This window comes from Balaenoptera ricei, chromosome 2 (assembly GCF_028023285.1).
Source record: "Balaenoptera ricei isolate mBalRic1 chromosome 2, mBalRic1.hap2, whole genome shotgun sequence".
In the NCBI taxonomy this organism is placed as follows: domain Eukaryota; kingdom Metazoa; phylum Chordata; class Mammalia; order Artiodactyla; family Balaenopteridae; genus Balaenoptera; species Balaenoptera ricei.
Window position 1 is genome coordinate 52348420 of NC_082640.1, and position 13925 is coordinate 52362344.

General features: G+C 35.5%; 1 protein-coding gene across 1 annotated transcript in view; it reads right to left on the bottom strand.

Annotated features, from left to right (window-relative positions):
- Nucleotides 1–13925, bottom strand: part of GABRG3 (gamma-aminobutyric acid type A receptor subunit gamma3) — a 581910-nt gene that overhangs the window by 9204 nt on the left and 558781 nt on the right. Inside the window, exon 6 of the mRNA XM_059915411.1 lies at nucleotides 10588–10725. Within this exon, the coding sequence (XP_059771394.1) occupies nucleotides 10588–10725 (138 nt within the window). The remainder of the gene's footprint in view (nucleotides 1–10587; nucleotides 10726–13925) is intronic.

Below are 13925 nucleotides of genomic sequence, written 5' to 3' on the forward strand. Positions count from 1 at the left end.
TAGGAGGCAAAACCTCTTCCTTTGCTTCTGAAAACATGTGCATGGAAAGTTTCTCAGGCCAGATACATTCGTAGCTACATTTGCTATTAGTTCTAGGACTCGATGAAAAAGAGATGTTCCTTCTATGTGCGTCCCCTTCTGCAAAAGTACACATACCTGCACAACCTCATAAGCAAGCTCATGGCTCAGCCCTGGGATTTGTCTTCTATTTTATTTTCCAGAGGATGTCATTTTATTGTCTTCTATTTTATTTTCCAGAGGATGTCATCAATGTTTCACACAGACTTGGCCATTTTCTGGAACCACTGATATCTTATCCTAATATCAACTCAATATGGTCACACAAATGTCTAAGTGGCATTTCAAACCATGACTCCTTCGTCCCTTGTGTCCTACTCTGGAACAAGGGGCTCTGTCCATAGTAGATCCAGATCAGCAAAGGTCAACTCTCAGATTTAAAACTTGAGTCACCCTTGATCCTTCTCTTCACATCACACTATATATTCAATCCACTAAGAAAATCATTAATATATATTCAGTTTCCAACCACACCTTACCAACAAATGCATATGACTATCCCACCTGATTATTATAATAGCTGCCCAATTTGCCACTCTGCAGACTCCTTCCAGCAGCCAACGCAATTCTTTTAAAATAGGGAGCATACTGAACCTTGGCCAAGTTCCAACGAGTAACTTCCCATCTCATCCAGATTTAGACTAAGATTTTGGATTAGATAACAAAGTCCTCCATAGTTGGAGCTCCGTCTCTATTACTGACCCCCCAACTCCTGCCACACTGACCCTCATGCTATTTTTAAACACTCCAATTTTGTCCCTCTAGTCTTGCATTTCCAGTTCCCAAATCATTCTTCTCACAGATCTCTGTATTGCTTACCTTCTCACTACCTTCAGATTTTGCCCAAATAATATTAGATCCCTATTAGCCTGTATAAAATAAGAACGGTTTGCCACAAACTATAGAAATCCATTTTCTTCTTGTTTTATTTCTTTCTCTAGCTTTTATCACTATCAAGTGTATGAGATATGTTTATTTGTTTACCATCTATTTGCCTTGGCACCTAGAGTGCAAGTTCCATGAGAACAAACACTGCCCCTTTTCTTTGCTTTCTGAGACTGTGTAGGCTCTCAATGAATTCTTATTGAATGAGCAATCAATCTTTTCACCATTGTGCATTGCCTGATTTTTCACTGAGCAGGATATTAGTGGGGACTTTAAAAAGATCTTTGTAAGACATAGGGCTAGGGCCAATGATTTAGAGTTTTCTTTTCCATGATTAGTAACAGCATGGATGATCTATATTTTTACTTACATGGCAATTGTCTGTCCCATGGAACTGCATCTGTCTCTATGATGCATTCTTCAGCGTCACCTCCTCTCTCACTCTCAGTGTAGACCTTATTCAGTGGTGCTCCTCTAGATTGCTACCCCCTCACCCAAACAGCATTGGGCAAAGTCAGAAGTTTCTGGAAGGGTCAATTTTTGCAAAACTCTGGAAATTCTTAGAAAAGAATTGTAGATATGCTTTCCACGTTTTCTTTTAATTTCATACCTATTTCACTATAGCTTCTTTTCTTAGTGGTACCAGCAGATTTCACATTACATCTTTCTTTTGATGATTTTTTCTTTTTTTTTTGTTTTTTGCATTCCATTGATTCCAAAGAGGACTATATAGTAAAAATATTTTTAATCTCTCACACTATGTCATTTTTAAAAGGAAAATCACAAACATATTTCTATTTAAATAAATACTTGTGTTCATATCCATATCCTTACCATCCAGTATTTATATCACAAAAATAAAATGTCTCTATTACATATTTTACCACAGAAATGTGATTTTTAATTAGATCAGATTTTACTTCATGTCCTTAGGCAATGTTTAATTATAAAGTCATGGACATTTTTTTAGAACAAGCAAGTTTTGGGAAATATGGTGTATACTAATTCTGTGAAAAGTTAATCAGTTAATATAACTGTAAATGAAGGGCTAGAGGGACCTTATGGTCTATATATGGTCCTAATCATATATGCATGATTATTTTAAGTTCTTGAAACCTTAATGTGAATGAAATGCAAGAACCCTGATATTTATTCTCTCCCCCAGTTACTGTTTTTTTACATTATATTTTACACATTTTTCTTTTGTGTATCCGTTAGGTACTTATGGCGGATACAGAGGAATTACTACCTTTATATTTGCCTTTACCAATGAGATTTTTCATATTTCTAGTCGTGATTTTTTTTCCCTTCTAGAAGGCCCATTAACATTTCTTATAAAGCTGATTTGGTGGTTCTGAACAAGTAGCTTCTTGTTCTCTGTAATATTTTCAATATCCGCATCAAATCTGAATGAAAGCATTACTGAGTGGAGTATTGTTAGTTGTAAGTTTTCCCTTTAATCACTTAAAATATATCAGGCAACTCCCTTTTTGGTGCAGAGTTTCTGCTTAAAAGTAAGCTAATACACTTATGGGAGTTCCCTTTTACATAACTTGTTCCTTTTCCTTTATTTCTTTTCATTTTCCCTAGATTTCATTTTCGCCATTTTCATTACAATGGTGTGGTCCTCTTTGGGTGATCCTGTTTAGGACTCTCTATGCTTCCTGGTCCTAGATGTAGCACATGATAACTAGGCAGGCCAGCCAATAAATGAATAAATATCCACTTTCTGCTTTAGGCTAAACCAAATGGATTAGTAGGTAAAGGAAGATATTACACAGGTAGGAATTTCAGTGGGCTTACTCTTCTGGTCATAGTCTCAACACCTGCCAATTTTCTGATATGCTTTGTAGACTCAAATACAATAGTTTTATTCTCTGTGCTTATCAGAATTGCTGGCATATTCCTCATCCATTATCAGAATTCTTATTTTGTAAAGAAGCAGAATAGCACAATATTTAAGGGCACAGCTGTAGAAACTGTACTATCTGTATTTCACCTCGGGTGGTTCATCTTTTTGTGCCTATCTTCCTCATCTGAAACAAGAATAATACTGACATTTATCAATAAGTATCCATATAGATGGAGATATATAGATATATCTTCTGGTTGTTGAGAAGATTAAACAAATTAATAAACGTAAAACCCTCAGAACAAATGCTAGCAGAAGAAGGCTGTCAGCACGTCAGCTGTGTTTAAAGCATGCTAATGTTGTAGATACTATGTGCATCTTTGGTGTTTTTAGGAATGACAGAGATTCATAGTTTGTATCTAATTTCTTAAATAAGAGTTACAAGCTAAATTAATGTTTATGCTCATAGTTTATCAAATATTTTCCAAAGCCTATTGTTTCAGTAATGGAGGATTTTAATGGGAAAAAATGGGCATTCAGAAGCCAATCTCCTCTGTGGACTATATCTTTTTCCTGAGACTCCTGGGTAATTTTCTGCCTGAAATCAACTAGTGATTAGCAACCATTTCATCAAATCTGGGTTTTAAATATTCTGGAGTCATCTTACATCTTTTTATAAAATTAAATCCTGAAAATTCTAAGAACTGTGATAATGTGCAACTGTAAATATGAAAAAGTATAACTGGAGCAATATGAGTTAGTTACCTTGGGATGGTGAAAGCACTGTGTACCACTTTTACCAACCAGGTTTATTTGATAAGAAAGTCCTAATGGGCGGATATCTTTTTCCTAAATATAACCAAAAGCTAGACTAAGCCCAGCCATAGCTCAGAAAAGTGTAGCTTATCATATTAGTCAGTAGTCAAGCCATGTAGAAATTCACAGTGATTACCATGAACATTGTAAAGCTTCCGTCTTTCAGATTTGGCATATGTTTTCAAGGGGAAAGTATTGGCCTCAAATTTCTCTAAACAACAGTCAGTGATAAAAGAAAATAGAACAATGTGTACAAAGTTCTGAAGGAAAGAAATTGTGACTCAGCCAAGATACAATGAAAGAATAAAGAGACTATTCTTAAATCACGTGAAAGAAATCAGTGAATACAGCACTCTTGGATCGTTCATGGAAGAAAGAACTTTCTGTCATGAATTGTTGGCTCAAATTAAGAACTCAAAGAGTAAGGGAATATTACATCAGGAAGCCTGGAAACCATGGAATCCACTCCTATATCAAACTAATGCAAAACAAATTTGGAAGATACCATTCAAGGAAGTACTTTGAAATTTATAGGATCTAACAATGTAAAAAAAAATCACAAGGGATATTAATGAAAGGATGTGTTAGAATAATGGTGTCTCTTAGAAAGGGAAGCACAGTGATATCGGGGCCTGGCCTAATACTACTGGCCAAGGCTCTGTGTTGCTGGGTGTGGGCTTGACATTCACAGATAAGCAGGTGGTAGCAACCAAAATCAGAACGAAGAAGCAGAACACAGTCACTATTTTCTCCAACAGGAAGACTACACAACCCACGGAACCAAACTTAGCTACTGGGACAGACACCAAAAACAACGGGAACAACCAACCTGTAGCCTGCGAAAAGGAGACCACAAACACAGTAAGTTAAGCAAAATGAGAAAACAGAGAAACACACAGCAGATGAAGGAGAAAGGCAAAGACCTAGAAGATGTAACAAATGAGGAGGAAATAGGCAGTTTACCTGAAAAAAAATTCAGAATAATGAGAGTAAAGATGATCCAAAATCCGACAAATAGAATGGAGAAAATACAAGAAACGTTTAACAAAGAAATAGTAGAACCAAAATGCAAAAAAAGTGATGAATAACACAATATATGAAATTTAAAATACTCTAGAAGCGATCAATAGCAGAATAACTGAGGCAGAAAAACGGATAATTCACCTGGAAGATAAAACAGTGGAAATAACTAGAACAGAGCAGAATAAAGAAAAAAGAATAAAAAGAATTGAGGACAGTCTCAGGGACATCTGAGACAACATTAAACGCACCAACATTCGAATTATAAGGGTCCCAGAAGAAGAAAAGAAAAAGAAAGGGACTGAGAAAATATTTAATGGGATTATAGCTGAAAACTTCTTTAATATGGGAAAGGAAATACTTAAATCCAGGAAGCACAGAGAGTCCGTTACAGGATAAATCCAAGGAGAAACACAAGACACATATTAATCAAACTATCAAAAGTAATAAAAAAAAAACATTAGAAGCAGAGAGGGAAAAACAACAAATAACACACAAGGGAATCCCCATAAGATTAACAGCTGATCTTTCAGCATAAACATTGCAAGCCAGAAGGGAGTGGCAGCACTTATTTAAAGTGATGGAAGCGAAAAACCTACAAACAAGATTACGCTACCAAGCATGGATATCATTCAGATTTGCCAGAGAAAAAACTTTACAGAAAAGCAAAAGCTAAGAGAATTCAGCACCACCAAAAGAGCTTTACCACAAATGCTAAGGAACGTCTCTAGGCAGGAAACACAAATGAAGGAAAAGAAAATGGGAATAGGAACATACATATCAATAATTACCTTAAATGTAAATGGATTAAATGCTCCAACCAAAAGACATAGACTGGCTGAATGGATACAAATACAAGACCCATATGTATGCTGTGAACAAAGGACCCACTTCAGACCTAGGGATACTAAAGAATGAAAGAGAGGGGATGAAAAAAAAAAAGAAAGGCGATGGAAAAGATACTCCATGCAAATGGAAATCAAAAGGCACCTGGAGAAGAAATTCTCACACAAAATAGGTTTTAAAACAAAGACTTTTACAAGAAATAAGAAGACCATTACATAATGATCAAGGGATCAATCCAAGAAGAAGATATAAAAATGGTAAATATATATGTATGTAACATAGGAGCACCTTAATAAATAAGGCAAATACTAACAGCCATAAAAGGGGAAATCAACAGTAACAAATCATAATAGGGGACATCAACACCCCAATATCACGAATGGACAAATCAGTAAAAATGAAAATTAATAAGGAAACACAAGCTTTAAGATACATTAAACAAGGTGGAATTAATAGATAATTATAGGACTTTCCATAAAAAACAACAGAACACATTCCTCTCTAGTGCTCATGCATCATTCTCCAGGAGAGATCATATCTTCAGTCACAAATCAAGCCTTGGTAAATTTAAGAAAACTGAAATCGTATCAAGTATCTTTTCCGACCACAACGCTATGACACTAAATATAAATTACAGGGAAAAATCTGTAAAAAATACAAATGCATGGAAGCTAAACAATACAATACTTAATAACCAAGAGAACACTGAGGAAAAAATCAAAGAGGAAATAAAAAAATACCTAGAAACAAATGAGAATGAAAATTAGACGACTCAAAACTTATGGGATGCTGTAAAAGCAGTTCTAAAGGGAAGTTTTTAGCAATACAATCCTAATTAAGAAACAAGAAACGTCTAAAATAAACATTCTAACTTTACACCTAAAGCTATTAGAGAAAGAACAAAATAACCCCAAAGTTAGCAGAAGGAAAGAAATCATACAAATCAGATCAGAAAGAAATGAAGGAAACGAGAGCAAAGCTCAATAAAACTAAAAGCTAGTTCTTCGAGAAGATAAACAAAATTGATAAACCCTTAGCCATATCATCAAGATAAAAAGGGAGGACACAAATCAATAGAATTAGAAATGAATAAGGAGAAGTAACAACTGACATTGCAGAAATACAAAGGCTCATGAGCGATTACTACAAGCAAATATGTCAATAAAAAGGACAACGTGGAAAAAATGGACAAATTCTTAGAAATGCACAACCTACTGAGACTTAACAAGGAAGAAATAGAAAATACCTATCCTTCTCAAACTCTTTCAAAATACAGCAGAGAGGGTGACACACCCCAAACTCATTCTACGTGGCCACCACCACCCTGATACCAAAAACTGATAAAGATGTCACAAAGAAAGGAACTGACAAGCCAATATCACTGATGAACATAGATGCAAAACTCCTCAACAAAATACTAGCAAACAGAATCCAACAGCACATTAAAAGGATCATATGCAAGAATGCAAGAATTCTTCAATATACGCGTCATACACCATACTAACAAGGGGAAGGAGGAAAAACCATAGGATCATCTCAATAGTTGCAGAGAAAGCTTTCGACAAAATTCAACACCCATTTTTGATAAAAGCCCTGCAGAAAGTAGGCATAGAGTGAACTTTCCTCAACATAATAAAGGCCATATATGACAAACCCGCAGCCAACATTGTCTTCGATGGTGAAAAACTGAAACCATTTCCACTAATATCAGGAACAAGACAAGTTTGCCCACTTTCACCACTATTATTCAACATAGTTTTGGAAGCGTTAGCCACAGCAAACAAAGAAAAAGAAATAAAAGGACCCCAATTCGGAAAAGAAGAAGTAAAGCTCTCACTATTTGCAGATGATATGATACTAAACATAGGGAATCCTAAAGATGCTACCAGAAAACTCCTAGAGCTAATCAATGAATTTGGTAAAGTAGCAAGATGCAAAAATAATGCACAGAAATCTCTGGCATTCATATATACTAATGATGAAAAATCTGAAAGTGAAATTTTAAAATACTCCCATTTACCATTACAACAAAAAGAATAAAATATCTAGGAATATACCTACCTAAGGAGGCAAAAGACCTTTATGAAGAAAATTATGACACTGATCAAAGAAATTAAAGATGATACAAATAGATGGAGATATATTCCATGTTCTTGTATTGGAAGAATAAACATTATGAAAATGACTCTACTACCCAAAGCAATCTACAGATTCAATGCAATCCGTATCAAACTACCACTGGCATTTTTCACAGAACTAGAACAAAATATTTCGCAATTTGTATAGAAACACAAAAGTCCCCGAATAGCCAAAGCGATCTTGAGAACGACAAATGGAGCTGGAGGAATCAGGCTCACTGATTTCACACTATAGTACAAAGTTATAGTAATCAAGACGGTATGGTACTGGCACAAAAACAGAAATATAAATCAATGGAACAGGAAAGAAAGCCCAGAGGTAAACCCACGCACATATGGTCGCCTTATCTTTGATAAAAGAAGCAAGAATATACAATGGAGAAAAGACAGCCTCTTCAATAAGTGGTGCTGGGAAAACTGGACAAGTACATGTAAAAGTGTGAAATTAGAACACTCCCTAACACCATACACAAAAATAAACTCAAAATGGAATAAAGACCTAAATGTAAGGCCAGAAACTATCGAAGTCTTCGAGGAAAACAGGCAGAACACTCTATGACATAAATCACAGCCGGATCGTTTTTGACACCCGTCTTAGAGAAATGGAAATAAAAACAAAAATAAATGGGACGTAATGAATCTTAAAAGCTTTTGCACAGCAATGGAAACCATAAACAAGGTGAAAAGACAAACCCTCAGAATAAATCAAAAAAACAAACATTCCAATCCAAATATGGGCAGAAAACCTAAATAGACATTTCTCCAAAGAAGATATACAGATTGCCAACAAACCCATGATAGAATGCTCAATATCATTTATCATTAGAGTAATGCAAATCAAAACTACGAGGAGCTATCATCCTACACCTTTCGGAATGGCCATTATATAAACATCTACAGACAATAAATGCTGGAGAGGGTGTGGAGAAAAGGGAACCCTCCTGCACGGTTGCTGGGAATAAAAATTGATACCGCCCACTATGGAGAAGAGTATGGAGGTTCCTTAAAGAACTAACAATAGAACTACCATACGACTCAGCAGTCCCTCTACTGGGCATATACCCTGAGAAAACCATAATTCAAAAAGAATTATATACCAAAATATTTTTTGCAACTCTAATACAATAGCCCGGACATGGAAGAAACCTAAGTGCCCATCAACCGATGAATGGATAAAGAAGATTTGGCACACATATAGAATGGTATATTACTCACCCATACAAAGAAACGAAATTGAGTTATTTGTAGTGGGGTGGATGGAGTTAGAGTCTGTCACAGAGAGTGAAATAAGTCAGAAAGAGAAAAACAAATACCATATGCTTACACACATATATGGAATTTTAAAAGTTCTGAAGAACCTAGGGACAAGAGGCGAATAAAGACAAAGACCTACTAGAGAATGGACTTGAGGATACGGGGAGGGGGAAGGGTAAGCTGAGACAAAGTGAGAAGTTGGCATGGATATATATACACTACCAAATGAAAAATAGCTAGGGGTAAGCAACAGCATAGCACAGGGAAACCAGCTCAGTGATTGTGACTACCTAGAGGAGTGGGATAAGGAGGGTGGGAGTGAGGGAGATCAAGAGAGGAGAGATATGGGGATATATGTGTATGTATACATAAATAGGAGAAAGCTAGCTAAGAGTACCAGATGGAGAACATCCTTTTATCAATGCCAACACATTCTATTGACTTCATGCAATGACTCGATTTGGCATGAGTGAGAAAAAGAATTTCAGGGAGACATTTCCTATTCATAAATAACTAAAAAATTTTAAAAAGACCTTTCCTACTCATAATAAAGAATTTCAAGGAGACATTTCCTATTCATAAAAAACTGTCCTAGAATTTCCCTGGTTGGGCAGGGGTTCGGAATCCTCCTGCCAATGCAGGGGAAACGTGTTCGAGCCCTGGTGCTGTTTAAACTGTGTTGTTCAGGGGTCAACTATTTACATGGCATTCATATTTTATTTACAAGTATTTAGCATTTACTTTGTATTAGGTATTATAAGTAATTTAGAGATGATTTAAAGTATACAGGAGGATGTAAGTTAAATGTAAATACTATGCCATTTTATGTAATAAGCTTGAGCAACCGGGGTTTTGATATCTTTAGGGGTCCTGGAACGAATCCCCATGGATATCAAGGGGCAACTGTAGTTCTCTATTTAGAATTCTATCAAGAATTCAGACTGCTCTTTAAAGATAGTTACACTAATTATTAAAATTTACACTTAACGTAGTCGCATGATGCAAAATATTATGGAGTTTTAAAAGGCAATAAATTATTCATATTAACAAATAACTAGATCAGCCGAAAGGCCGACTTGAAACCAATCCACTTCCCAAGCCCTGTCAGAAAAAAACTAATTACAAAATAGTGGACCATAGATTCCTATTGTGGAAATTACCAAAAACCAACCAAACAAAAGCCATAAAACAAAAATATATTTAAAGATATTAATAATTAAAACATCTCTTTATATCTATTTACATGTGTTATAGCACATCACTTAATAAGATCATATTTATGGATATAGTTCAATATACTTAAAGAGAAAGTTTAAGACACTGTTTAAAGGAAAGGGAGAAGCTAGAAATTAAAACTGAAGGACATTTCACACTAACTTCTTTTATTTGTGAATTATAATACCTGCTGTTTATTTTGTATATGTTAAGTTGTAGAACTCTCTTAGGAAATTGGTTTATATAAATCTGGTCAGGGATGAGAATCTTAGGCTTATGGACATAAAGTCAACATAGTCTCGATTTAAAGATATAAGACAATCTGGTCACCCTTTCCCCAATCCCAGTTAAAACATTATTTTTGAGTTTTGAATCAGCTGTTTTGCCTCAGATATCACTTAGGAATAATGGTTGTCCGAATAGAATTAGTTTAAAACATACACAGGAAGAAATTCTACATGAAAGGGAAAGGGAAACTCCTACCTGCAGATGTTTTCACAATTTCTGTGGTGTTTCTGAGGCCCATGAAGTCAAACTGATAAAGCCGCCAGGATTTCTGATCAGCTGCCTCAACCGAATTTTTTCTCCATCTATAAATCATTTCTTCTTTGGGGTAGCCATCTGAAAATGCAGAAAAAAATGTTAACACTTGAAGATGTAGGTTTGTAAAGCACTAATGTCAAAATTATTATTCTGAACATTTAATAGGAGTTGAAATTTTAGTCATTTAATCTCTAAATTTTCCTATGTATTGAAACTCCAAAAATGAATGGGCAAAGACCACCTAACTCTGAAGGTTTCTCATGTAGATCTTTACAATCAGCTAGATGTTCCCAGCCACAAGACTTTCCATCGTCTGTATGGACACAACATACATCTTTCACTGTGGAAGGCTTGATTATAGATGACCTTCAAAGAATGGACTTGAAAGAACTGGTCAGAGTCTCATTAGCTCCGAAACAGTAGGATCTAACAACCTGGCCAACACCCACCCGACCTTCCACTATTTTCCTGAACTTTGTCCAGATCTCAGGAAAGGTGAATCTAATTTTTTCTTTATAAACTTTTATTATAAATAGCTTTTATTATTTCTAACAGATTTATTTTTTATTATTGAAGTGTAGTTGATCTACAATATGTCATAAGTGTACAGTATAATGGTTCACAATTTTTAAATGTGATAGTTATAAGCTACATTTATAGTTATAAGATACTGGCTATATTTCCTGTGTTGTACAATATATCCTTGTAACATGTACAAAACAGTTTATACCATTTGATTCCCTAACTTCTAGTGCCCTCATTTCTTTCTCCCCACTGGGAACCACTAGTGTGTTCTCTAATCTGTGTCTGCATCTCTTCTGTTCTATTCACTAGTTTGTTGTATTTTTTAAATTCCACACTTAAGTGATATCTTTCATGCACTGTTTGTCTTTCTCTCTCTGACTTATTTCACTTAGCATAATACCTTTAAGAAAGACAAAGTTAATAAGGATTTGAGAGCTCCACTGACTCTTAGTTATGCTCTGATTTGAGTCTCAAGTTCTGATCAGTTTATTTTCCTGAGACCATTACCCAACTTGTTAGTTACTCCAGAAAGCAAGATGTTTTGGTGCTCTAGGCTCACTGTGGGCAAAATGCCCAGAGCTGTGTGTCTTGGATAAGGGTTCTACTCCATTTCTACTGGTACAGTTACCAGGGGTCTCCTGGCTCCCTAAGCCCAAGCCAGAGATTGGCCCGATGCCATTTTTCAACTCCTAGATCCCCTTTCTGATCAGCACTTGGGACCACACCTTTAATTCTCTGGAACTCTCTGGTGTAATAGAGCACAAGTATGCTTCCTGCTTTCTAATTGTGGATTGCTCTGTGAAATTATTGTCAACATTGCAAGGATACTTGCTTGCTCTCCCCTAACGGGACAAAGCTGACATCAAGGCACTTAGCCTGAAGTAAGCAAACATTTTACTTGGTCATTAGCCACTGTCTCAATAGCTTTATCTCCTCATTAAACTATCAAATTATAAAAAGTATTTTATGGTATAATTCTTTCTTTTTTGCTTTGTTTGGTTAAACAGCTTTATTGAACTATAAAACACACATTTAACATACAAATTCGGTGTTTTTTAGTATACTCTCAGAGTGGTGCAACTGTCATATTAATCTAAATTTAGACTATTTTTGTCATCCCAAAATGTAACCCTAGTCATTAGCATTCACTCCTCTCTCCACCTCCTTACACATACGCATCTCATCCAGACTAGACAACCACTAATACATTTTCTGTCCATAGGTTTGTCTATTCTGGGCATTTCATATAAATTGTGTCATACAACATGTTATCTTTTATACCTTTACTTAACATAATGTATTAAAAGTTCCCTCACATCGTAGCACATGTCAGTACTTCATTCCTATTTATTGTTCAATATATTCTGCGGTATGGATATGCAATTTTTAAATTTGTCATGCTGTTAGGAACATTGTGTACAAGATTTTGTGTCAATATGTTTTGTTTTCTTCAGTATATACCTAAGAGTGGAACTGTTGGTCATGGGTTAAAACTATATTTAATATTTCTCCAACAGTCATAGAGGTGTCAGGTTGTCACTTATTGTTTAATTTTCATTTCCCAAATGACTGTTGTTATTGAGGATCTTTCCATGGATTTATTGGTCATATGTTTGCCGGGTTATGTTCAATTCTTTTGCTCATTTTAAAATTGGGTTACTGCGAAGTTTGGAAAAATATAGACTACTCTGGGTATAGAGTTCTTAACAGTGTCCTGAAAGAGGTCCATTAGTTATGTTCACTCTGAGCATGCAGCCCTTTCACAGATACCATGGCACTGAGCTGGGAAGAAAAAAACCTAATAACCCAAGTTGACATGCACAGGCTTCATTGTCTTTCTGAGGGTCAGAAGTTTTCCTTAGGCAGATAATTCTGAGTTGTCCTTTTTTACTCTGCATAAATCATATTTTTCTGAATTGGTTAGTTTTTTTACCTCAGTATTTTCACAGCTTTTATAGGAGAATGGTCACTGAGGTCCTCACACCACCATTCCAAAGTTGATCTCCCTATGCTATAATCATGTTAAAAATAGTGAGTCCTCTTTGTTGAGCACCATTTGTTTTAATTGGACTTCTACTAACATTTTCCTTTAAATCTTGCCGTTTTCTTCTAGACTGATCTTAGCATTGTAACATTAATTTGTCCGGGGCCAAACAGTTCAAAATTGATGAAACTGCATAACAAAGCCAGGTCTGTACAAACCCAAAGGCTTCTTTCAGCTCTTTTCTACCTAACTTTTCTTTTTATAAAACGTCCATTAGTATTTATTTCTAGTTCACAAGGCCTCCCTTTGTATCTCTTCCATAAAAAAAGACTCAGTAGTAATGGGTTAATAAAATAATATGAAATATTTTCTATAAGACGTAATTATATTTAAATTAACCATACTCTTTGAAGATGCATGCAGTCACCATCAGCATTATATCATCATCACCATCGTCATCACCGCCACCAACAAAACCATATTGCTTTCTTATGTAACTGTGATCATGTGCCAGGAAATAGTCCAAGGCCTTTCAATATACTAAGTCTCACAACAATCGTAGTACATAGGTATTTTCTCCATTTTACAAATGAGAAAGCTGAGGCACAGAGACTCAGTAATACACCTATGGCAGTGCCAGAATACAAACTTAGATCGTCTGACGTTAGGGTCTATCTACTTACTCACTGCATTACACTGGTCTCACTTCTGATTGTTTATGTTCCAAAAAGCCAATCTTCTCAACATATAAGTATTTCCTTCAAGAATA